This window comes from Ursus americanus, chromosome 34, assembly GCF_024610735.1.
Source record: "Ursus americanus isolate L20-20 chromosome 34, mUrsAme1.1.p, whole genome shotgun sequence".
Taxonomy (NCBI): domain Eukaryota; kingdom Metazoa; phylum Chordata; class Mammalia; order Carnivora; family Ursidae; genus Ursus; species Ursus americanus.
The window spans coordinates 14,050,111-14,076,497 of record NC_142160.1 but is presented as its reverse complement, the minus strand read 5'-3'; the positions used below and the strand labels follow the sequence as shown (position 1 = coordinate 14,076,497).

The following is a 26,387-nucleotide window of genomic DNA, read 5'->3' as shown; positions in this document are numbered from 1 at the left end:
CGTATTTCTCAGCGCAGAGACTGAGGATTTGGGGATTATCAGATATAGACTTTAAAAGATCTATATTTAAAAGACAAAAATGAAAATGTCACAAGACCTAGAAACTAACCCAACAGGATACTCAAAGAATAAATCTTGAACTAAAAATGGCCATTATCAAAAGCCGACTGGGTGAATTATTTAATAAGAATTGGACGCAAATAAAGGAAGAATTAGTAAATCATTAGGACAGAAGAAACTTTCCTTAATGAAGCCCAGACAGACAAAACAACGAAAAACGGAGGAGACAGGGTACTACAGGGTACAGCGACGCGATCTATAAACATGGCTGGAGTCCCAGGAGAAGGGAGAAGATTCAACTCAATCCGAATTGAAATCCCAGAAGGATTTTGTGGAAATTGACAAACGGATTCTAAAATTTATGTAAAAACAAACAGGATCTAGCCAAAACAGCTTTGAAAAAGAACAATGTCTGAGGGACAACACTGTCTGATTTTCAGACTCATTATAAAGCAAGAGTAAGTACAACAGCGTGATTCTGGGCTAAAGACAGACAAAGAGATTAATGGACCAGAATGGAGAGTCCAGGAATAAACCTACAGATAGGCAGACAGTTGATTTCTACAGAGCTACAAAGGTAATTCCGTAGAAAAGGAACAGTCTTTTCAACAAATGCTACAGGCACAATTGGATAAATTCATATGTAGTTGCTGGTAGTATTTTCTTTTTTTAAAAAAAATCATTATATTATCTGCAAGCATGTCCCATTTTCATCAAAATATTTTTGTACCTTTTTCCTCTTTTCTTGCTCAGTCTTGCAAAGGATTCCATCTTCTTATTTTGTGCAAAAAGTCAACCTTTCGCTTTGTTGACTTGCTCTATTTTGTCTCTTTTTCCCATTTAATTCATGCCTGTCTTTGCTCTCACTACCTCCTCTTTCTACTTCTCTTAGATACATACTGCTCTGGATTTCTTAGCTACTTAAAGCGAACAATTCATTCCGTCTGAAAATTTTTCTTTTACAGAATTTTCAGGGACAAAAATTTCCTTTGGCATATCTTTTTTCTTTTCTCTTTCTTTTTTTCTTTTGGCTGGGCCTCACAGATTTTAATACATGGTAATGTTATTATTGTACATTTCTAGATATACTATTATTTTCATTCCCAAAGTAAGTCATCAAATGGAAATCCAATTTAGCTTTATCTCCTGCGCAAGAATTCTTTAATATTAGAGAAATCCATAAACGTGCCTGACACCATACAGAGTTAAAAAGAAAAAGAGAGAGAACTAAGGTGATAGGAAAGAAAATAATTGTGCAGCATTCAACATACTCATAGTAAAACAAAAGCTCTGAGTCAAGTAGGAATCAGAAGTACCCTCTTTAAACTAATAATGAGTTTCTAAATATAAACAACCAAAACCCATTATAAAAATCAATCTAAATGAAAAAACACTATGACTATGGAGCCACAGGGTTCTTTTCCATTGAAGGGGAAGTATAAATTGATAGAACCACTTTGGCCTTGTAGCCCAAAGTTTAACATTCGTATTCCTTGAGAATTAGCAAATTTGATTTCAGATATACAATCAAGAGAAATACACACGAGAATGTTTGTAGAAGCACTATTCACAATGGCAAATCCCCAGAATCCTATTATCAAAAGACTGGATGAATAAACGATGATCAGAAAGGTGTAACACACAACATTCAAAATAAGGAAACTACAGGGATATGCAATAACACGGACGAGTCCTAGCAATACAGCATTTCAGAAAAACACAAGCTCATTTTTATAAAGTTAGAAATAAATTTATACAGACACACACAGCTGTCATTCTTGGAATACATAGACACACAGGGAAGTCAATCAAGACAATAATGAACATGGGGTTCATAATTCTCTCATTTGGGTGGGAAAGAGGGGACAGAGCCATCAGATAAAGGACCACAAGTATACATATAGGCCATTGTCCAATTATTTTCTTCTACTTAATGGCTTACTAATGCTTATCGTCATTATATAGAACTATTTATATACCACCACCACCCCCTAGAAAAAGGAAGATGCGTCTGAGTTCTAAAGGAATCATTTCAGGGTCACAGCAAAATACAGGAGGCTCACCTGGCTGGAATTTCAATGATTTAAGAAAGGAACTCTTTCCGGAAGTGTGGGCAAGCCACGCGGGGTACTGCAGACCCCAGAAATGCCACCTGTGAGAAGCAGTTATCACTCCTGAAGCCTGAAGATGCAAGAGGGGAACGGGGGTGATCAGAACCCGGGGAGTAATGGAGCTGTAGACGTTGATACTCCACAGGGAGGGACCCTCGGCAGGGCCTGTGGTCATAGGAGGAAGACACAGGCCTGCTGGTGTGTCACTCAGGCATAAAAGAAGCAAGGGGGGAAGGGGAAGCATAAGCATCCTGGCTTTTCTCTCCTACACTTCCTGCTCCCAGCTGTGTTCCCTGCCCCCCACCTTTCCTATTGGTTGAACTAAATCAGAAGACAGAGAGCAGGAGAGCTAGGTCTTGAGGCAAAGAGATGAAATGGATCTGGGGTAGAAAACAGAATATCCAATAATATCAACATGCACACGAACATTTAAATAAACATCTACTGACAATTGTATGGCTATTGGGAGGGATGTAAGTAAGTTTAAAGTGTCCCTGGTATTTGGATTAGCCAAGAAAAAGAATAAAAGCACCAATCAATTAATTGTACTTTGGGAAGTGACAAAATAAATACCTATTATTTCTCAAATACACCATTAAAATAACAGTAAAGACAATATATAATTCCCAACTTGATAGAGTAAAGAATTAATTTTTAAATTAATTAAAATACATGTGAAATTAAAATTTAGGGGGGCCTGGGTGGCTCAGTTGGTTAAGTGGTTAAGCATCTGCCTTTGGCTCAGGTCATGATCCCAGGGTCCTGGGGTCTAGCCACGCATCAAGGGTCCCCGCTCACCTGCTTCTCCCAGTCCATCAGCCGCTCTACCTGCCTGTGCTCTGTCTCTCTCTCTCTCTCAAATAAATAAAATAAAAATCTTTAAAAAAAAACTTAAAAAAAATAAAGTTAAGATTTATTTTAATTTTAATACTAACATCTTAAGTTAATAATTTAAAATAAATTTTTTAAAAAGAAAATGTCAGAAAGGAGAGAAAAACATAGAGTAGATAAGACCAAAGTATTTAGTAAGATGGTTGAATCGTTGTTTGTTTTTGTTTGTTTTTAGTAAGATGATAGAATTTTTAAACATAAATTCATCAGTACATTATGTTACATATCAATAAAGGAAATGATCCAATTAAAAGAGAATGTTTGTAAGACTGAATAAGTACATAAAACCCAACTATGTGCCATTTAAAGAACCATATGCAACAGGGGTGCCTGGGTGGCTCAATTGGTTAAGTGTCTGCCTTCGGCTCAGGTCATGATCCCAGGGTCCTGGGATGGAGCCCTGCATTGGGCTCTCCGCTCAGTGAGGAGTCTGCTTCTCCCTCTGCCCCCACCACTCATACTCGATCTTGCTTTCTTTCACTGAAATAAATAAATAGACTCTTTTTAAAAATAAAAATATAATAAATTAAAGAACCATATGCAACACAGATGCAAATTGTAAGTAAGAAGATGAGGGAAGATGTATTATACAAACCCCAACCAGAGGGAAAGCCATTATAGGGATCATTTATCAAAGGAAACTCCAAGGCAAAAAGCACAGAGATGAATAGGGAGAGCTTATAATGATAAAAAAAAAAAAAAGTTCAATTCCCTAGGAAGACATAGCGATGCTATGTTTATAAGCACACAAAAATATAGCTGTACTAACATAAGCTGCTGTGATTGGGGGATGTTGATAACCAGCCAATAGAGAAACTAAGAAATGCACTTCAAAATAAATCATGAGTCAGGGAAGAAATCACAACGGAAATTTGGAAGTATCTTTAAGTGAGCAAAAATGAAAATGCTATATCCAAACTTCTAGATGTTGCTAAAGACATGCAGAGAGGGAAATTTAGAGCTTTAAAGGGAAGAAAGCTGAAAACCAAATGATCTAAGTATCTGGAAGTTAGAACCTTGAGAAAAGAGAATGGAAGAAACAGTGAGGTTATGAACAGAAATTAATCAAAAAAATACACAAACATACAGTAAAGATCAACAGAGCCAAAAGTTCTTTGAAATACTAGTAATATGGACAGTCTCCTGAAGAGACAACAATGGGAGCCTTTGACAGACTCTCGAAGAAGAAAATTATCACAGAAGAAGGGTTGAGTGGGGGCAGAGAGAGAGGGAGAGGAAGTCTTAATCAGATTCCGTGCAGAGCGTGGAGCCCCACATGGGGCTCGATCTCACAACCCTGAGCTCATGACCTGAGCCCAAACCAAGAGTCTGATGCTTAACCCACTGTGCCACCCAGGCATCCCCGAAGCCTTGGCCAAAGAAAGTTTCAAATAAACGGGTAAAGTGAAATAGGAATTGATTGAATAGGGTAACAATTGTATAATTACGATTCCACTGGGACGGTGGAACAAAAATTTATCACAGACATATAGCGTGTAGAACAGGAATAGGAATCAAGAGATAAAAGGTGCAGAGTCCTTAAATTTTGTGTGAGCTGGTGATTAAATTTACACATGCTTATGAATGTGTTAGGAATTTTAGGTTAACCAATAAAAATAGAAAGCATTTCTTCCAAACAAGAAAAAAGACAAATTTTTTTTGCTGTCATGCGCTGTATGAGTCCACGTGAAACAAAGATGCAGGCTCTTGAGCGGAAACCCCATTAAATGACCATGTGACACGTAGCTCAGGTACCCCACAGGCATCTGACATGCACAACCTGGGCTGGAAAATGAGTTCGGATTGTGGTTACAGATCTGGGTATGTCCGCGCAACTTTAAAATGTGGGAACAGGTCCAAGCAAGCAAATGCAAACGAAGTTTGCTATTGCCCCAACAAAATGATTATTAAAAAATTTAGCAGTTTTCACACACATCGTCATCTGTCGCATTTAACTTTTGCAATTGAATAAATATCTGCTTATACTGCAAATGAAACTGGAAGATTTTTCAAGAGGTCGAGCGCCTGAGAGGTCTCTATTCCATGGTACAGATGAGAAGCTTTCCTTTATTTGAACACGAATATTTCGATATTAACAATAAACCAGAACAATATGCAGAGTCATGATCAATGATGTCAAGTCCTTTCTGACAACGCACTTTCATTGATTTGTGTATGTGGTTGCCGGGGCTGCTCTAACGAATTGCCACAAACCTGGTAGTTTAAAGCAGCGCGTGTTTATTCTCTCCAATTGTCAAGTTCAGAATCAGTGTCACTGGCGGATATCAAAGGGCCTGTTCCTCCCAGAGGCTCCAGGGGATGAGCCTCCTTGCATGTTCCAGCTTCTAGAGACGTGTTGCTTGTGTGTTCCTTGGCTTCTGGCCCCTTCTTCCATCACCAAAGCTGGCGGCTTCAGGGATCACATTGCCTTCTGTTTGTGTGGTCAGGTCTCCTTTGCTCTTCCATTCAAGGGACATTTGTGATGACATCAGTGCCCGCCCTGATAATCCAGGATAATTTCTCATCTCAAGACCCTAATCCCATCTGCAAACTCCCCTTTGTTATATAAGGTCAAATTCACAGATTCCAAGGATACCTTTGGGAAGCATTATGCAGCCTGGGAAAATCATATAACCGATAACCAAGGGAATCGTGTGATCCTGCTTAATTTCAGGATGATAGGAATGACACTGGAATTGAAATTCAGTTATTTAGCTTTCAAGGTAAATTGCAGATTTTGGCCAAATTCTGAGGGTGAAGTATAATTTCGTAGCACCCCTACATAGCACACAGCTTTTATAACCTACTTTAAAAAAATTTAATTGCAATGTATTTCAAAAGTTTGCCAGGTCCTTCCTCATTTGTTTATTTATTTATATATGGATTTGCTAATCCACAAACTACCTAACCATTTGGTATTTTTAAATTTATAAACAACATATTAAAGATACTTCTTCATAACTTACATGTATTTGGTTGTTTCCTTAAAATGAATTTCTAGAAGTAGAATAACTAGATCAAGGGTTCGAACATTTTAAATATTTTAATACAATGCGTAAGTGCTATTGAGCTCCGACAAAACTGTAGGAAAAGGGCCATTTCTCTGGACTGTTACAGGTACTGTGACTGGCATAAAAAAAATGCCCTTGTTTTCATATAAATGCCAACCTATTGCTGTGTATTTCACACTTCCGATTCTGTTTATTGGGGGTATATCTGGGTAGGAGCACTCTCTGAGAAACTTTCTTTACCTACAACCACGATTTGACTCACCTGCCAGATTCACTTGCATCTCTGGATTGCCTTTCAAATTATTCTGACTGTATGATTGGCTTGCATCAAGTTCACAATCAGGGGGAAAAAAAGAATATATGGCATTAGAAGTCAGGATATTGGTGATACCCTAATGTAGGGTGAAGAAAAAGGGGACAAGGGTGGAGAGGAGGTACAGAGTGGTCTTTGGGTGCTGATATTGTTCTATTCTCTGAACCGAGTGGTGGTGATTTTTTGTTCCTTTTATGACTGTTTATGGAGATGTATACTTCTGAATTTTGCAGTTTTTTCTATGTGGCGTATTTGACTTGAAAATGATTTTCAAAAATGTTTCAAAAGTAAAAAGCAAAAACACAGCATTGACGCTGACGTGTTCACTCAGTTTAGGACACAGCCTGCTCTGCTTACCGATCGTCAGATCTCTGCTCGGAAACCTGATCAGTCACATGAAGCTAGTATTTCAATTATATGATTGGATTAAATGTAATTTAAATTGTACATTTATCAGGAGGAAAAGGAGGGTTGTATCTGTGAAAACTATGCATAAAATTGAGTGCCAGGCAAGCACCCAACCTTGTCCAGTGGTTAAACACATTACTATATGATCTGTGCATAAGACAACTGTAAAACAATATGCGAAATGTCATAAAAATCTCCACGTCGTCTACATTCAGATTGCCTCAAAAATGCCATTAGTGTCCTGAATTTCTCTCCCCACCCTGAGGAAACAAGCACACTGTGAATGCTGTGTACGGTTATGTCAAACTCTGGCAGCTGACCCAGTGCTAAGAAATGTCTTTGGCCTGTAAAGTTTAGCGAAGACCTATTTCAATTAAAATCATGATCTTATGGAGGCTTTAGTCTGCTGCTTGTTTTAGTGACTTTCCTAACTGATCAGTGTCCTGACCGTATCAGATAAGAGGGGTATCCGCCCTACCGTTAGTAGCACAGAACGAAGAGAACACATGATAGGGTATGTGAAGAGCAGGAGAAAGCAGGAGCGAGGAGATAATGCTAATTGGAGAAGAATGGCGATGAACAGAAATCAGCCCACAAACACATATGGTCAGGTACCCAAATGCTGCTTTTCACCTCCACTGATAACACCAGCATGCCAACCAAGGACAGATCCTCTCACCCCAGGCAAGACCCGCTTTTTCCAAATTATTAAAGCCCAAATAGGCCTAAGAACAATGCAGTGTCTGCAGAAATTGCGGTGGTCAAAAGCAAAGGGATACATCCATTTCTGGGTTAACCAACCAGCAGACTCACCCAGCCGTGCTTTACGCAACACTGTAGAGATGGGGAAGAGGACGTCACTGAGCAAAAGAAATTGAGCTCCGACAAATTGATCCTGAGATTGAGATCAGGAAATGTAAAAGGAAGCTATTTTTATTTCACCGTATAATTATGTTTGTTTAACAAATTTGAGTGGTTTCTATTTCAATTACTCATGTGGGTGGGAGAAGGTTAGGCTCCAGTATTTTTCAGCGACTGAACCTTGCATTGGGCTCTGGAGAGAGATTTCTTATAAAATGAGACAGCAGTTTCAGCAACGGTTGAAGTCACGGTTTGCATGTGCCTTGGTATCAAGGGCTGGAAGGAGTTAGATTCAAGAGAAGAATCCACTGTGCTTCTCTTTCTCTCCCACCCCTCTGCCGCATTTCTGGGTGTCATGTGTAATTTAGCTTGTCCATAAGGAGGACAGGAAGATCGAACATCTTTTGTCTATTACTCTCAAATTCAAGTCCCGTACATAAAACAATACAATAAAAATACCCAACCCTGGGTTCAGTCTTGATGTGGATCTCTTTTGCCCCTGCGCTTTCACCAAAGCTACGTGGGGTGGGCGAGGGAGGGAAGTGATCAGGTAAAGCCTGACCATCCCCAGGAACACCATGGAATATCCATCCGTGCCACCTTTCCCAGGAGCACACTATTCCACAAGACAAGCTCTAGAGACGGGATGACGCTGACTTCAAAAATAGAGATCTCAGGTCCCTTAGTTTCTGGGCAGAAAAAAAACAAAAACCAAAAAACCCCCCAAAACTCTGCCCTTCAAGGAAGATTAAGATTGCAGAGTTCCTGATTGTCTCATCACCGTGCTTTACCCTTAAAAAGCTACTTGGTAAATATTTGTTGAAATTAAATGGGCAGGTATGGTAACCTGTTTCCCAAGCTGTTCCTTTTACCCACCTTCGGGAATGTCTGGTGGAAAGGGAAATATTCTTAGCTATTCGTTATTCAGTGCAATAGCGTCAAGGTTGAGCATGCAAGCAGTAAGGCAACGCACCAAGCGTGTCGCGAGGCTGTTGCTTTCACCGTCTGGACATCAAACGAACCAGTGTTTGGATCCATGGACAGCTGAGAAGCTGCAAGAGGCCGACAGCAGCAAAGCCCAGCTGTCTGGGCACGGCCGGAGAGCCACTCTGCAAGTTATATAACAGCTGTTGTGTAATCGTGCATTTAACTCAAAACACATTTTTAGAAGACAAAACAATTAGATTTTCCAAAAAGAAAGAAATTGAAAGCAAGCGAAAGAGGGAGGAACGGAGAAAGAGAAAAGAATGTTGAGACAACACAGAAGTTTCTGTCTGGCCTTCAAGCAGGAGGTGCAGGGGAGGCACAGTCCTTAGAGATGGTTGTCTTGGAAATTGGGGGCTGGCCCATGAGCCAGATCTGGCCTGCCTCCTGTTTTTGTAAATAAAATTTTATTGGAAAGCACCTATAGCCATTAACGTATCCACTGTCTCTGGTTTCTTTCATGTAGAGTTGAGTAAGTTACGACAGAAACCATCTGGCCTAGAAAGCGGAATTTATTTTCTATCTCTTTAACAGGAAAAGTTTGCCGACCCTACTCTTAGATGAATGAAAGGGCTAATAACCATAAGTGTCCCTGAGGGCGACTATTCACCTAGGGAACCCACCTGGGAAATGAAATTCTGGTTTTGCACTTGCTAGATCTGTGATTGTAAGCAAGCTACTTGCTGTCTCTCTATCTACAAAATGGGAACCTAGTAAGAAGGGAAAGAGAAAGTAAGACTCCTGTGCCTGACTTGGAGCAACTATTCAATAAACCGTCCTTTCCCTCCCTAAATCCCATATTGGGGGGAGCTGGCAATTTTCCTTGGGGGGCGGGGATTGTGGTTCTTAACTCTCAGTAATCAGAATTAAGAGTATCCACAGTCTTCTATCGTGCTCCTATAATAACTTTTGCTTCGGCTTCAATACAATAAAGTTTTGTGTTTAACATGGGAGGAGTAGTTAAACATGCTTTTTAAACATTCTTTTTAATGTTCCCAGCTTGAAACACTCATTTTTAAGGAATTGAATTACTCAGCGTCCTGTTTAAATCTTCTTTTTGCACAATTGCCAGTATCAATCATTGATAAACAGAGCCAACTTCCGAATCCGGAGGTTAGTTTCATTTTAGATGGTTTTAGCAGACAATATTGCCATCTTGCTGTTGTGGCGACTGTGTGACAGTGGACTCTGAGAGCCGTAAAAATCCTGCTGACCTTTCTATTCCCCTTTGTAACATAAGGATCATTTAGAGCTTGTGAAATCACAGTAGGTCTGCTTACCCACTGAAAATACACTGGATTGGTTGGATCTTGTAATGCTGACTTGGGGTCGGGTCTATCCAGAGCGACTCTCTTCCCACTCTGCTCTTCTGGGACCTGGGCTGATTCGCTGACAGCATTGTCCCGAAGACACCTGACCAGGGACCTCTCTCCTCACCAGCGGCTACTGAGAGCAAGTCCCCTTTGAGACTCCTTTTTCAATCCTCAAATTCTCTGAGTCCAAGTCTGTCGGAGGACGGAAAGTTTCACAGTAGCATAAAAAGCATAAAAAGCCAAAAACTCATAACTGGCCTTAGTGACCAGAGCAGCTGCCCTGCATATTCTTATCACAGGTTTCGGCTTTGAAAATTAATTCGTCTGCAAATAGTGCCCTGTCTCCAGCTGCAGTTTCAATGCTGGAGAGCTGGTTTCTTAAGGATTTAAGTTTAAAGTCAAGGGCTCCCTGCCCTAGGTGTTACAAATAAGTAGTGTCATTTTTTTTTGCTCCCAGTTTGTTCGTCCAATCATAGTCCAGTATGCAAATAGACCTTAGCCTGTGCAGATAAAAAGGAACAAATAAAGCCAAGGGCTCTATCAGGACCAAATCGCTGAGCCTGTCACCTGTTCCAGGAGCCGAACCAGAAATGTCGTCCTCAGGCATGCCAGACTTACCTGCCCCACTCACCAATTTGACATATAAATATACGAAGGTTAGTACAATTTATATTTGCTGCTTTGCCTCAGGTTTATAAAACGACACGTGTTGAAAAAATAAAAGGTCAATGTGAATAAACTTGTACAAAGAGCCCTTTGCAAATACAAAAATAAAAGGCTTGAAAAATGCAGGTTTGGGCTTAGTGACTTGTTCAGATAATGATTTCTGAATCGTATCAGGCAACGTTTCATAAATTTATTTCTTAGAATATGTCTAAGTGAAAGGCATTCTCTTCTGGTGAAAGGTTCTTGCCCCAGGGTTCCATAGACTTTTACTAAGCAGTTCTGTTACCTTCAGCATTGCTCAGCATGTCTGGTAAGAGAGGCGAATACTTACTAGAAAAACTTACTGGAAAGAGCCAAACAAATAGGAAATGATTTTTTTTTTTAAGGAGAAACCTCATGCTGAAGTAACATTTTTTTTCTATATGTTTAATGAGTGTCAAAATCGAAGGACCTACCTCTGATAATTTGATGAAAGCTCCTGTTTCAAAAACTCCAAACGAACTTGCATTATTTAGCATATTTGGGGCAAAGAATGCATTCTTATTTCTCTGTTCAGCCAAGTTTGTTGCCATTGGAGCAGATGCGTAATTGTTAACTGATAAATATTTAGAGAAACAAGAAGAGGAGCAGATCCAGACTTAAAAACCCACAAGCTAGGAGAACAAGGAAATAGATCCAGTTTGAGCTGTGCAAAAGTATCTCGAAACTTTGTTTCATTGTTATATGCCTGCTTTCCTGTCAGAGTCTAGAACTCCCAAACAGATGAAACAAGCAAACAAACCAGTCTGAACAAAATCACTTAAATTGGCTTTATGGTACATTGCAGAAAGCAAGGTCGGAAAGGAACCCTTCCAACTCAGGGAGAGTCATTTTCCTTCCGAATTAGCCAGTGAAAAATCAAGAGCAATATAATTTCATGATAAAGTAAAAGCCCTGCTAGTGTTTATTTACTCCCTTACTTGTAACCATGGATGGTTTTGAAATCCTAAGGTCGGTTATATTTTCATTTTCATAAGCACAGCAAATAAGGAAGTTGCTCAGCTGACTGGTTCTTTTCCTTAGGAAAGTGTCTGCAGAGATCAGATTGTGCCTTTAACATGATTGATCAGCAGCTATAATGTGTAGTAAGGTTTTATTTTTATGAGGTTTTATTAAAAGGGAAAACATTTTTTTTCATTTAATTTTATTCCAAATGAGAACATGGAAAATGTGGTGAGTCCATACCCTCCAACAATCCGCACTTGGCAGAGATGTGCCCCAAAGATAACCAGACTCCAGTCTTTCCAACTTCCTTCCTCCAAATGGGTCATTCACAAGAAATTTCAATCTAAAGCAGGCACATTTAAGAATGCATTTCGTAAATGTCAAAATCATTGGCAATGACTGAAAATTATCGCATTACTGTTACTACAGAGTCTTTTTGGTTTTTTTTCTATGACACTACTTGGGAAGATACTGTGGTCGTCTGAAAGTCACATTTTTAAAAATTTGGCTTTGCAGAAGTTCACAGTCTTCTCTGTTCGTGTATCTTGAGGAAGCTCTGAAGTGAAATATTCTTTCTACTAAATGGTGCTTCATTTGGTAGCTCTAAACTGAGCATGGAAGAAACAGTAATGGACAGATGAGATGGTCCTTAAAATCTAGCATACAAACACAGATCTAGTAATCCTTTAACACAGAGAGATGGTTTTTAAGATTGGAATCCTGTTCACGTCAAAGCCGTTAGAGGAGAACACCCCTCTAAGGAAAATGATGGCCCTAAGTGTTCAAAAGAAGGTATGATTCAAAGGGCAGCCATTTGTTCTTGCGTTTAAGAACTTTCTGGGTAGAAACACCCAATGCAAGGGAGTGAATTTTGATTGCTCTTCTATCTTCTCTATAAATCTGTTCTGCTCAGATAGCATTTTATTGTCTGATTTACTGGTTACAGCATTTTCACACTTGGGAGGATACCAGGTATGTATGTAATTAAATCTAAATGGGTGAGCTTTCTCAAATGCCTTTGCATTTGCTTTTTACTGTGCCCCACTGAAGAATTGTATTGGATTTGCACTTGCAAGAGGGGTTGGAAAAATGACGGTTATCCACTAAGTTTCCTGGTTGCAAACCAAGTAAGCAAGGATTTTATAGTGTCTGTGGAATTACCTTCTATGGCTAGTCCCTAAACTCTATTATTTTTCTCTTACTATGTTAATGTCCTTCGTTATTATCACCAGAAATATATTGGTCGTTGGGGCAAGGTGGAGAGAAGAGACCAACAGGGTTGAGTAACAAAAAATTATTACAGCTATGGTAGAACTACGTGCTCTCAAATCTGAGACTGCTTTTCACCTAAACAAAAGAAGTCATTGTTGCATATCTTTTATGAATTATTCTCTAGTACAGTAGATTATGTTTTTATTGTTGTGGATAAAACAGAGATCAGGGTTAAGAAATAGTTTCTAAAATGTTACAAACATTTTTAGGATTTAAAACCTCAATAACATCATTATAAATCCACATAAACTTGGATCCCATTTCTAACCTCATTTTCCCCTTTCCAGTTCTAAATGAATCCCACACCTGCCAGCTCACCCATTTTATTGAGCCTTTAATGAAGAGTTTCTTCAAAACTTATGTAATCATTGGGCAAACTGCATTACCTTTCTCTGCCTTGGTTTCCTTATGTGTAAAATGGGAATAATAAAGGTGCCAATTTCCTAAAGTGGATGAAAGCATTTAATGAGTTTAATGCATATTAAGTATTTGAAATAGTGCCAGGCATATGGGAAGTGATTGATTATCATTGGCTACCCTGGTCCTATTTATTTTTCTGAATTCCTTCCAGTTTTCCAGAATCCTCTTTTACTTAGCCTTTCCAAGATCTATTTCCTCTCATGAGTGTTCTTCTCATCTCGTTCTTTTCTCTAAGTATTCCTGCCATTCTTTCTGGCACAATCATGCCCCACCTGACAAGGATCTCATTGGTGCAAAGTCCTGAGAGTTTATCCAAGATTTCAGGGATCGGGGCGCCTGGGTGGCACAGCGGTTAAGCATCTGCCTTCGGCTCAGGGCGTGATCCCGGCGTTATGGGATCGAGCCCCACATCAGGCTCCTCCACTATGAGCCTGCTTCTTCCTCTCCCACTCCCCCTGCTTGTGTTCCCTCTCTTGCTGGCTGTCTCTATCCCTGTCAAATAAATAAATAAAATCTTTAAAAAAAAAAAAGATTTCAGGAATCAAAAATTTTCTCTTAAAGGATTCGGTAACTTCGTCTTCCATTCTCCCTTCATGACACTGTTTTTTTTTGTTTTGTTTTGTTTTTAACAATAATAATAATAATAATGACGAATAGAAAATTCAAGAAGAAAAGCTTTCTCAGACAGGATTCAAATCCCAAATGTTTAACTTAACTCCTAAACTTAACTCATTGAACAATAAGATGTTCCTACTAGAAATGATTTTCATCTGCTAATGACATTTCATGCACTGATACAGGCACATACACCTAGGAAATAATTATAGCTAAAATTCATTGTGTTTACTCTGTACCAATGACTGCTTAAGTTATTTGCAGTGACTGTTTACTTCTCAGGATAACCCAGTGAGGAGGTTCCTCTTCCTGTTTTGTAGATGAGGAGACTGAGGACCAGAGTGGCTAAGTAACTTGCCTTAAATCATGCAGCTAGAGAATGACAAAACTAGACTTCGTTGGGGGTAGTCTGAGCTCTCACACCAAGTTGCTTATCGAAGATCAGTATCATTACATGTGAACGTGGACTTGCTGGAATCTTATTCTGTCCTTTTTCATTCTGACTCTCATTTGTCCATTCATGATTCCTGGAAGGGACATGATCATGAGGCTTTCCAGCTGCCATTCAGCTGTTCCCAGGCCAACAGGAGGAAGTTGGCCGTCAACTTAGAAAAAGAGGAGAACAATAAGGAAGCCTGGAAGCAAACAGATATTCCGGTTTGACTGAAAAGGTGGGTTTGGGCTAGGAGAGGCTGCGATGTACAGGATTTGGAAATAGGTGTGCCATTTCTATGGGAACTATGTTTTTTTAATGCCAACAGAGTAACTTTTGGTTGGAGTAAGACATTATTTTCCTAAATTTCTGGTATGGTTGTTTAACACATTGTGGTTAAAGATATCTTTTTGATAGGGGAGAGTGATGAATCATTGCATACTGTGCGGTAGGCTCCATTATCACCTTTTTAGGTTCTTACAGCGAACAAATTCACGGCAGGTGCATTTCCCACTACCCCATTCTCTTTACTCCCATCTCCTGTTTTTCCTTCCACGTAGTTAACAAGTCACTGAATAACCGCTTTCTGCTTGGTCTTATGGTAGAAAGAGGCTAACAGGGTTTAGGGAGCTTCTGTTTCTGAAGGGTGAAGAAATCAAGCAAGTATGTGAATACCGAATCATAAATTATGATAAATGCTAAAGAGAGGACAACTGAAAGCTGAGAAATACGGGGAAGAGCTTTCTTTCCATGAGCTTTAAGGGAAGATCTCTTAAAGATAGGGACATTTAAGAGGGCGCCTGAGGGATGCAGAGCACAAAGTGACCTGGAGGGGGCGCGCGGGGGGGGGAGACAAAGATCTGAAGATAATGGCATGTGCACATGCAAAGCTGTTTGCAGGCAAAAGCCAGCCGTGTTCACGACTACCGAAAGGGCCACCATGGCTGTCGTAAAGTCGCCATGGTTGTCGTAAAGTGAGGGAGGCAAAGAACAGACCCGGTGAGGCTGGAGCTAGAGGCCTTGGCCGGACTGCCTGGGGATGTGGTGGGAGGGAAACCAACACTGAGGGGGCCTTCAAGCAGGACAGGGCTTCCTTCCGCCCAAGACCGAGCCGATTGTGCTGAGGTACTACTTTCATTTGTGCACTGTTTTTAACTCCGTTCTGACTGAAGCAGTATTTTGTTTGCGGTCGGCTTGGAAGCAGACGAACAAATACCCGGATGGTCGGCAGGTACAGAGGCTTAAGATAAACCCGGCTTCGAGTTCCAGCCCTTCCATTTATTTGATACTATGACCTTGGCCAGGCTTCTAATCTCCTTGAGTGTCAGTTCCCCTGTCTGTAAATTGGGAATAATAACTACCTTGGAAAGTGGCCCTGAGAATTAAGCGAAGTAATTTGTGGAAACTGCCCAGTGCTTATTAGGCGCTTGGGGCCCCGGGTCCTGTTAACCCTCTCCTGCCCAGGATGACTCCCACAGTTCTCAAATTATTCCACTCCCAATGTTCGCGGCAACGCCTGCCGTAGTTTAAAACTCTCTCATCTATGGAGCTCATCTGAGGCTCATAATGAGCCACTGGAAGGGAGTTCGAACATGTTAGTAGTGTCCCGTTTTAAAGCTGAGGAACCTGAGTTCAGAGATCTTAGGTGATTCGCTCCAGGTCACACAGCCCTTAGGAGGCGCATACTAAAGACGGTGGTAGTACTCAAATCCTACTGGGTTGTCAGTAACAAGTGATTTCATACCTATAGCTTCATTTGTATCATTCATCCCTTACTCTGACTGAGAGAGTGGAAATTGGGATGATGAGAGAAGACGTATGATGTGGGCACGAGATCCCCAGACAGCTGGTCCTGCCAGAGAGGAGATACTCTAGGGTAGCAGTTTTCTCATTTGAATATGCACAGGAATCAGGGAGGGTTCTTGTTGAAATGCAAATTCTGATTCTTTTGGCCTGAGGTGAGGTATGAGAGTCTGCATGTCTAACAGGCTTCCAGATTTTGCTGATGCCACTCCAAGGGTGGTCTGCTGACCAGCAGCAATGGTCTAAGAGTTCAGGGTCAACCTCATATGTTTACCTGCAAAGACCACCATCTAGTTCCTTAGGGAACTGACTTTTCTTTCTCTCAGAAAGCCACTCACACCCAGCCAGGTCAGAATCACTTATCTTCCCCTTCAGAGAGTGCCTGAGTCCAACAGGAACCAGATGGTGGCCACAAACCCATGGTGGGACCAACCACTGATTTTGCTCCTGGGAGGTAATCCTTCACTGCAAATGCAGTGTTTTTAGCTCATCTCCGAGGACTGCTGTCTTGGCCAATCGTTTTGTTCTCTGGCACCTGCCTGCTTCAAGGAATCTAATCAATAGCAATCCTAAAGTAAACAACACAGGCTCTAAGGGATCGTATTGGCCCCGTTTCAGAAGGGGTCTCACTGCTGCAGGTGTTCACAAGATTTCTTTAAATTGGACTTCACCTACTGAATTTGTCATTAACTGCTTACCAGAATGGGAGGCCTGGGTGAGAAAATGCTTAAGGATTATGGGGAGCAGCTCCATGAAGTTAAGGTAATGCCTCTGAAATGGCATGGGTAATCTGTGGAATGATGTAATACAGATCTGCATGAAAGAAACCTCATGGGAATACAAGCATTGATAAAATGGTGATATACCTGTCTCTAGGTAGCAATTACCTGGCTTGGCACGGTGGTGGTGGTAGCAGCGGTTTGGGTTTTCTGGTGCTAGTATAATTGTGGCCAACTACTTTATACAGTTACCAGGTTTAAATAGCAACATAGAGCCATGTTTAAAAGAACAGGAGCAATAGTGGCTTCATAATTAAAACCACTACTAATAGACAAATCAGAGAAGTAGATATTGGTGTGAACGCAGGTTCCAGAACACCGTTATATTTTGAGTACATGTGTGTATCAAAATCTCCCAGAAACATTGTTTGCAAGAGATGTCAAGTGGTTTTAATATTTAATTTTTCTGATTATATATCATCATATCTCTACCTGATGACTTTAGTGTAATGTTGAAAGTGTTAATGGAAATTTGTTTCCTACGAATCTGGACAAATATCACAGATCACAAAACTTTGCCTGAGCAACTAGCCACCCCCCCCACCCAGGTCCCATCATGTGACTATTTCCACTGCTTTTCTGGTACTTAATAAGAAATTGAAAGAATACAAACAACAAATAACTGAATTATGCTCTCTTTGGGCACTTTCTTTAGAAGGAAGAAGGCTTACATGCAAGCAATTGAATCTTGATATGGTGGAATATAAAAAATGTACAGAACTTTCTGGTGAATCTCCATTTTACCTCTGTTATACAGGGTATGCATGACGTACAGAGATCCTTGACAAGTTTTTTTGTCATCTGTGGGATATAGTGAAGATGTGGCTCAAAACAGACATGCTTTAACATCTTTTCTTTTCCCGAGTTGAAAAAGCTGAGGGGTTTTCCAAACAACAAGAGAAAAAGAGTATACATTCATGTTACTGAAGTCAGACTATAATATAAAACAGAAATGAAAGGAAAATTTTATTTACCCTACTTTTGTTTTGGTCACTCTCGTGTTTTCATTCCTTTGACTCGAGTTAAATATTTTCCTCCCATCTATTATTTCCTCCTTAATTTCCTTTCAGATTTTTTTTTTAATTTCAGTCTCAACATTTTGCTTTACTGCCTCAGGGTTTGGGATGAAAGTAGTTGCCAGAGATCTAGCTTTGATTCTTTTAAATGTTTAACACCTCCACCGGACTTTTGTTCGGCCTCTCATTCTTCATCCTCTGTCTTGTTATTTAACCCCCCAAAGTCTTTGGTACTGTTTGAAGTGCCTAATGCTGAGAAAAGGTTTACACATTTACAGCACACATCCCTGCTTGTCCATTTACAACAACACCCATCACTGCACATGCTGTGACCCAGGCTCTCAGGTTTGAAACTTCACACAGGAGACATAATATGGGGAATTCCATCACCTTCCTCACCCTTGGTGTATCTTAAAAGAAATCCTGCGTGCACTGACAATGTGATCTGTTAAAAATCTCTCTGCCACCAAGAAGGCACTGGCTTCCCCTATAGCATCTAGAGCCACTGGCCCTGTTGCAGCCCTGAAGAGATGATGTCAATTTAGGGCACCCTGAATAGCTACTGGAGGGAGTCAGGGGCTCTCTCCCCTTTAAGCCAACAGGTTTCAAAATCTTATATCAACAGGCAAAGCTAATAGGTTTTATTTTGCCTATTAGTTAATTTCAGCTTGATCCAAGTCAGAAATATTTTGAAGAAAGGGCTTATTTATTTAGAATTGTGGCTTTATACCAATCGCATAAAGACATAATCATTTTTATTCTGGAAAGGTTTTTTCCCCCCAAAATTATGACTTATTCTCGGACATTAAACTGCATTCAGGAAATGGCCACTTTTTTTTTTTAATCAAAGGTCATGAAACATCCCTTAAAGGCTGGCATATCTAAAATGTAAAGGGTAAACATCAATTTTTAAGTTTCCTCAACACTCCCATTGACTGTTTCCCCCAACAAGACGCACGTGACATCTAAGAGCATGCATGGGAGTCTGTAATTCCCAATCAGTATTACGAACTTTAAGCTGAGGCCTAGTGTACATATGTTATTCAAAAGTATCCTGAGTCTGAAACTCGTAAGTAGAACGTGGTTCATATAGTAGTTAAATGGGATCCAAGATTTATTTTATTTTATTTTTTTATTTTTTTACTTTTATGGGATAATCCCTTTCCCCCTAAACTTGCTAAAGTCACACAGCAAATAGAAAATGAGGTTGTCGCAATGATAGATCATTTCAACAGGCCTAAAATAGGTTTCATAATGATTATACCAAACATCCATTAGCCTACACTTCTCCACATAACCATTTTATATAACGGGAAGGATGATTACTCACAAACATTTGGTCACACAGTGAGCTGAAAGGCAAATGTCAAATGTAAGGCCCACAAAATTAAAACAGAAAAATAGAGGAAGAAAAGGAAGGTGCACTATTTGACCCTTATAACCAGCTTGGTCATTTCACTAAGCTGGTTCTGTTTTTATGCCGAAAGTCTTCTGTTCAGGGGAGAACGCATACATTTCGTAGTTGTAGACTACTGCTCTCATTCTATCTACTCTGAAGCCTTATGAACAAACACATGCCTGGAATGCGAAAATCGTCTCCCGGCTAATCTCCCAGGATTCTGGTCGTTCTACTTCAAATCTATTTTGGGTACATTCACATCAACATTCCTTAAACATCCTTTTGACCCTGTCACACCCTTACAACGTCCAGAATAGGTCCAGCCATCCCCCTCTGCGGATCAAGATTCACCACAAACTGCCTTTTCGTCCTCGAAACTTATCTGTGACTTGTTTCCACAAACTCTCTGCTTGGGGCTCATCTCTTCCCTGTATTATATGTATCCCAAGAGTGTTCCCTTCCTTTGCTCATTTGCTCTTTCCATCAGTCCAATACTGTCCTTCAGGGATGCATTCTTCTCGCCCATTGCCTACCCTTTCGTGGGTTCCACTCCGGAATGTACTGACTAAAGCACTGCTTTGGTTTTACCCTACATACAACCTTCAATTCTTTACTATCCCATCTCGATGTGAATACAGTCCCTTCTTTGATTATAAGCCCCTTGAAGGCAGGGACTCACTCTTTCACACTTCCCCCACAGTACCTTCCAGATGTCTCAGGTATTTACACACTATTTGGCAGAACATAATAAGTAATTGAATACTAGAATATGTCAGAAAAGGGGGGGAGGAGAGGTTAAATCCAATTGGACCTACTAGTGAAATCATGAGAAGGTGACACTTGAAGCAAGACTTGAAGTGTGAATAGAAGAAAATAGTGAAACTCTAGTCTGAGGAAGAGCATAAATAAAGGTGTGGAGCAGAAGGGCCTGGCGTTGGAGACAATCGAATGAGGCCCAAGTAGAGGGTGAACTGAGGAAATGAAATAAAATGTTGGAAAAGCATAATGGGGCCACGTAGGCTTAGAACCACCTAAGTGTTTTGAGGACCGGCCAAAATGTGAATTGGGTTGGCTGAGGAAGATTATGATAATGGGGGTGGGGGGGTTAAATTTCAATAAGCGGGGGGCGGGGGGGTAGGGAGAACAGGGAGTTTTTGCTTTTTGGATTTTTTTTTTTTTGGTGATAGTACAGAACAGCATGATACCAAAGGATGACTAGGGATTGTATGTGTCATTAACAGGAGAGGGTAAGTGTGTGTGTGTGTGTGTGTGTGTGTGTGTGTGTGTGTGAGAGAGAGAGAGAGAGAGAGAGAGAGAGAGAGAATGTGCAAACTATAGAACTGTAGTCTGGGCTAACGAGCAGCGCAGAGCTAGGGATGACAGTGAGCTGCATTTGGAACATGTTGACTAAGATGTTTCCCAGCCAACCTTCGGGAAGAAAAGCACAAAAAAGGAAGGGCAGAGATGTATAAAGGAAAGCACTTGCCTCAAGCCTAGTTACAGGATTCTGCAAAATGTGTTCATGAGAGCTGGAATGCTGATTCACCCTGACAGACGTTGGGCAAATCGGTATCTTAATCTGAATTCATCTTTCTTCAAGTTGAACTCAGATGCCAACACATTTTTCTTGAAGGACAGTGGGAACTGTGTGGCTTTCATCTGCATACCATTATCCTTTCCCACACCCCCACATATGGGTCCTTGGAGGTCTAGTCTCCTCACTTGAGCTGCTCCCTCATTTACTCACGCTCACGTCTTCTTCCTGTCAATTCCAGGCTGGCACTACAATTTTGTGAACTCCTCTAAATCCTGGGATGATGTTGTTCTGACGCACGGTTAACTGTATTGGTGTGAATAGCAAATATGGAGGCTCAGTCTTCCCTTTGTTTTTTGTTTTTTTTTTTTTTCAGCAAAATCACAAGTATCATAGTGTGCCCATGTGCAGAATATTATAAGTCTTACCCATGTGTAGCTACTCGATTATAGGTTTCTTGATTGAATTTTAAGTTAGTTATTCAAGAACTAAAAATCATTTGAGGACTGGGACTGTATTGGACACTGAGGATAAACCAGAAAACTGGACAAACATTGTCCTTGACCTTACCTGACCAAGTTTACAGTCTAGGAGAGAGGGGGGACATTTAAAAATGACTTTTTAAAAAAGTGACAAATTTTGTGATGGAAGCTTAGGAGAGCAGGGAAATATTTTGGAAAACAGACAGTCTAAATAATGTTATAAATCACAGAATATAGAATTCATTCTACTTAAGCATTAGGGATACATGGTAATATAGATTTTATGAACGTGACTAAATATTTAACTATGTTATGGACACTACTCGATAGAATAGCTAAGTTAATATAAACTCACAGGTTAATTTAAAGACTGCTGTTATTTCAAATATACATAATATAAATAATTAAACTAAAAATGTATAACCTTGATAGTCACCACTGGGGAATTTTTAATAGCTAACTGGTTTGTATTTAGTATAGCAACAAATTTAAACCTTGGTTGGAGGGGGCAGTGTTTCAATACCTCCTCCCTCAGGGCTGCACTCTTAATAACTTATCTTTAAATATCAAGTAAGGGAACGTGTCTGAATTAAGATATATGTAAAAAATCCAGTGCAGATGACACTGTTCATTGAAAACTGCGTGTATCAACTCCCTCTGATTCACAATTAAATAGACTAAGTCACGTTGTAATGACAAATCTAATAGAAAGTTGTAATACATAAAGTTCAGTAGCATACTTACGACAATATTTATATTTCAAAAACGAATAAGCAAAAGGAGAATAATCAAGAAATAATGAAACGAGAGGAGGAAGAAGAAATTCTAGCTTTTGCCAGAGAAACAAAACATAACTTTACCGCAAACAATACTTCTTAATTAGGCTTTGTAAAACATTTCACTCTAGTAAAAGGTGAATGACATACCAAAGCCCTAGTAGGCTCCATAATGAAGCAGAAGTTCAGGGCAGCAAAAGGTGAAACTCCGACTTTTTAAACGACATACTAACACTTTTTGTATTTCTGTTCTTTTATACACAGAACAAAATCCCATGTTTCTAGACCCATCTGTCTCTTTAGACGCATGTCTCTTAGATATCACTAAGAAATCTAGTGCCTGATTTTATCTGAGGACAAATCAGTGATTACATAATCTCTTTAAAAGAATAAAACCCTTATGCCTGGAAAAAGTCAGTAAAAACATGTCACTAGGCAATTTTTTTCTAAGCAAACTTCTTTTAAAACCACCCTCCACGCTACATTTAAAATAGTAAAATAAAGGATCAGAAAACAGTCACTTATGATACCAAATCACCAGCAGCCCGACATGAGGACATTCAGAATCTGAAGTGAAAAATTAAGATTAATAAAGATTAAAGCCACCAAAGCCTCTGCTCTTGCCTCCAACTCGGATAGGAGCACTTTTTCTAGATGGTTTTTCTCCAGTCTGTATTGTCCATGGTTGACATGACCTTGTACCTCAGTGTGATTTCGAAGTATTTACTTTATTTTAATATGTGTGTGTGTGCTCACACACACGTGTGTGGACGCGTGTGTAAATGTTGTGAACAGCCGAAAGTACCTCGCAGGGTGGGAGGAGGTACGTGAAGGTTTTAACGTTGACCTCGCTTAGGTATTTTATAATGCTCTCAGTTTATAAAAGAATTTCTCAAATTTGCTGCATATTTAAAGGTTTGCTTACCTCCTTTCTCTCTCTCTCTCTACAGATTTTCATAAACAATGAGTGGCATAATTCAGTGAGTGGCAAGAAATTTCCTGTCTTTAATCCTGCAACCGAGGAGAAACTCTGTGAAGTAGAAGAAGGAGATAAGGTGGGTTTCCCAGCACTTATGCTAGCTGTCTTTGTTTCCCCCCATGCTGAGCTCCCACACCCACCACAGCTGGAAGTAAACAGGTCATGACAATACCCTTTCTGGGGCCATCTGGGGCATTTTCCTTGGTACCTCGAGGGTGCCCAGTAGTCATGTGATGATGATGAACCCATGGTTCTGGATGTGGTGCTGATTTTTTTTTTTTCATGCTATTTCTCCTTGATTGTTCTTCATTTTAAATAATATTTGGGTTTATTGTATCCACAGACTACATATGATTAGTCATAGATTTATAAAGCAGAGAAATCCCTTATTCATATAAAATTGTTCTTTTTTGAAGTTGCAAAATGAAACTAAAGGAAACAAGATAGAACGTTTGGAACAATATATTGCCCATTATTTCCTTAAAAATCATTGAATGAACATTAATGGGTACCTTGAAAAATAAAAATTTAAAATCACAGAAATTGAACTGTGAATTAAAGGTATTCTGCTTTCTAACTAATCATATCAACAACAACAAAAACCAACTTATATCATTATTTTTTTTTAATTTTAAATGTTAATTTAATTCTGAAGCATCCTGATGGGAAAGCTAGTATTTGTAGCTGTTTTCACAAATGATAGTAAAATAGCAGAATGGACAAGTTGACTAATTTACTTTAGGGGACATTGCTAATAAATAACAAATTTTTAAAAATCAAACAACAACAATAATAATGAAATCAATATTCAAATGCTGTCCTTCTGACCCCAGAGTCTGTGACTGGCAGGGCTGCCTAACCTTGTGATTATTATAAAAGTAAGATAGGGCAATATGAAACAGCCTGGGGAGTGAGGAGAGTGAAAGCCTTCCGATATTTTATCCGAGCACGTACCTTAAAATGTGAATGGGTTTCTCAGTCTTTAGTTGTCCAAATGTTGTGAAACTTGAAATCTCTGTCCTATAAGGTATTACAAGGTAAATTGTTTTGCTACTTTAAAAAGACCATTGAAAGATGAAAGATAGCGACCCAAGGATGATACTATTTGTGACCCGATGTTTAGTTCCATGTTCCTACCCAGTTCCCATTCTTTGATTAGCTTTTCCCCACGTGATGAAATCACTAATTGAAGACATTAAGCCTTGCAGATTCATTCTAAGATAGCCATAGACCTGAGGGGCTCCTTTGGGTTTAGAGAAGCCACCGGACTCAGGTGGCAGTTTTATCAGAAGACCTAAAATCCATGCCTCAAGGGGCAGGAGTGCAGAGTTTAACCAGAGGGGTCGACAGCTTAGAAGTACGTGCAGGGGCGCCTGGGTGGCTCAGTCATTGGGTCTCTGCCTTCTGCTCAGGGCATGATCCCGGAGTTCTGGGATCGAGCCCCACATCAGGCTCCTCCGCTGGGAGCCTGCTTCTTCCTCTCCCACTCCCCCTGCTTGTGTTCCCTCTCTCGCTGGCTGTCTCTATCTCTGTCAAATGAATAAATAAAATCTTAAAAAAAAAAAAAAAGTACATGCAGATTAGAATGGAGAACACATGTCACCTGCTTTCAGATTTCCCTTGCTGTGCATTCCAGTGTTCATTCATGCATAAATTCTACAGGGGCTTCTCACTAGCCTCTGGAGAAAAAAAAAACACAAAACCCTCTTGTTTTTGGCCTCAACATAGGAGTTTCACCTTTACTGTGCCCAGAATCACGGTCCAAATAGTGCACGCTGCTCACTGCCTCCAGGCTCCTCACTGCTCCTTGACGGCCGGGTTAATGTACAGTTCTCGGGTCCTGGTTCAAATCATTAGCTGTAGAAAGAGCACAGATATTCCACATTTTATTGACCTTCTTTCAGCTTTGGTTCCTTGCTGTGTAATGGGGAGATAGGAAAAACTTGGGGGAGGTTAAATAAGAAAAGATATCAGGGCGCCTGGGTGGCTCAGTTGGTTAGGCATCTGCCTTCGGCTCAGGTCATGATCCCAGAGTGCTGGGATTGAGCCCCACATCGGGGTCCCCGCTCAGGGAGCCTACTTCTCCCACTCCCTCTGCTTGCTGCTCCCCCTGCTTATGCTCTCTCTCTCTCAAATAAATAAATAAAATCTTAAAAAAAAAAAAGATGTAAAATGTTTCAACAGTGCCAGGCACGTAACAAAGCCTCAGTCATCATAGAGTTTTATGCCTCTTTAAAGCCCCCAAATTTCCCAGGTAGAATTGCTGTCTTCTGTGCCAGTGCAGAACGTCATATTTACCTATATTATCACCCCTGCGTTATCCAGGTATTGGTTACTTTGTCTGAGACGGCACGCTTCTTGTAGGATCAATGCTGCATTTTACTTTTATATGTTCAGTGTCTCCCATGCTACAGGTAATGGATAAATGAAAATACATAAATAATATGTAAAACTCCTCCGTCAAGCTCTGAGTGTCCATATCCTCCCTTCCCCCACACACAACTCATCTTAGGAATCTAGTACTTAATTAACTGTTGACTAAGGCTGTGTTTCTCACAATTTTGCATGCAACCATATTCCCTGGAAGGCTTGTTGAAACACAGGTAGCTGGGCCCCACCCATCCCTAGAGTTTGTGTCAGTAATTCTAGGGTGGGGCCTGAGAATTTGCATTTCTGATATATTCTCAGCAGATGCTGATGTTGCCAGTTGGGGTGGAGGTGGGGGAATATACTTGGAGAACTACTGAGTGAAGGTATTAAACCCTTAAGTTGTATCTCCCCTGTTAGCATTTCATAGGAGGCATGGACTTGAATATTAAAATAAGAAAGTTGGAGTTGGAACCCGCACTGTGATAATCACTCTGCACCCCTGTGAAATGTTCCAAGACCAAACCTGAGCAGAGAAATACTGATGATCCCTGGCAACATGTTTTAAAAGACCCAGAAGCCTGTGTCCTTTGGGCCGTTCCTAGAAAGAAGAGAAACATGCATTCTTCCTATTCAACGGAAAAATGACTTTTTATCGGAGACTTCCGGAGATCTCCGCAACACCATGTTACAGCCCCACAGTACGTTGCATGTCCTTCTAGCTGCTTGAGTGCCTCTGGCAACCCAGGGGAGGTAGGGGGAGCAATAAAGGGCAACATGAGTTCTGTCTGAGCCCTGGACAGCTGCCTACTCCCTCTCTCCAGAGGTGTGAATGCTACTCAGGAGTGAGATTGTAGAGCTGGTTGCAGTTAGCAATTAAGAAATGAACAAGTATTCTTTTTTTTTTTTT

General features: G+C 40.3%; 1 protein-coding gene across 2 annotated transcripts in view; it reads left to right on the top strand.

Moving 5' to 3' along the window:
- The first annotated feature begins 10,450 nt into the window (after positions 1 to 10,450).
- Positions 10,451 to 26,387, top strand: part of LOC123793442 (aldehyde dehydrogenase 1A1) — a 56,331-nt gene continuing 40,394 nt past the window's right edge. Inside the window, exons 1-2 of one of the 2 annotated variants that reach the window (XM_087858838.1) lie at positions 10,451 to 10,608; positions 23,082 to 23,186. In XM_087858838.1, coding sequence (XP_087714964.1) covers positions 10,543 to 10,608; positions 23,082 to 23,186 — 171 coding nt within the window. In that variant the 5' untranslated portion in view covers positions 10,451 to 10,542. Of the gene's footprint in view, positions 10,609 to 15,447; positions 15,468 to 23,081; positions 23,187 to 26,387 lie in introns of those variants that run through there. The other variant, XM_087858839.1, reaches the window with a different exon arrangement.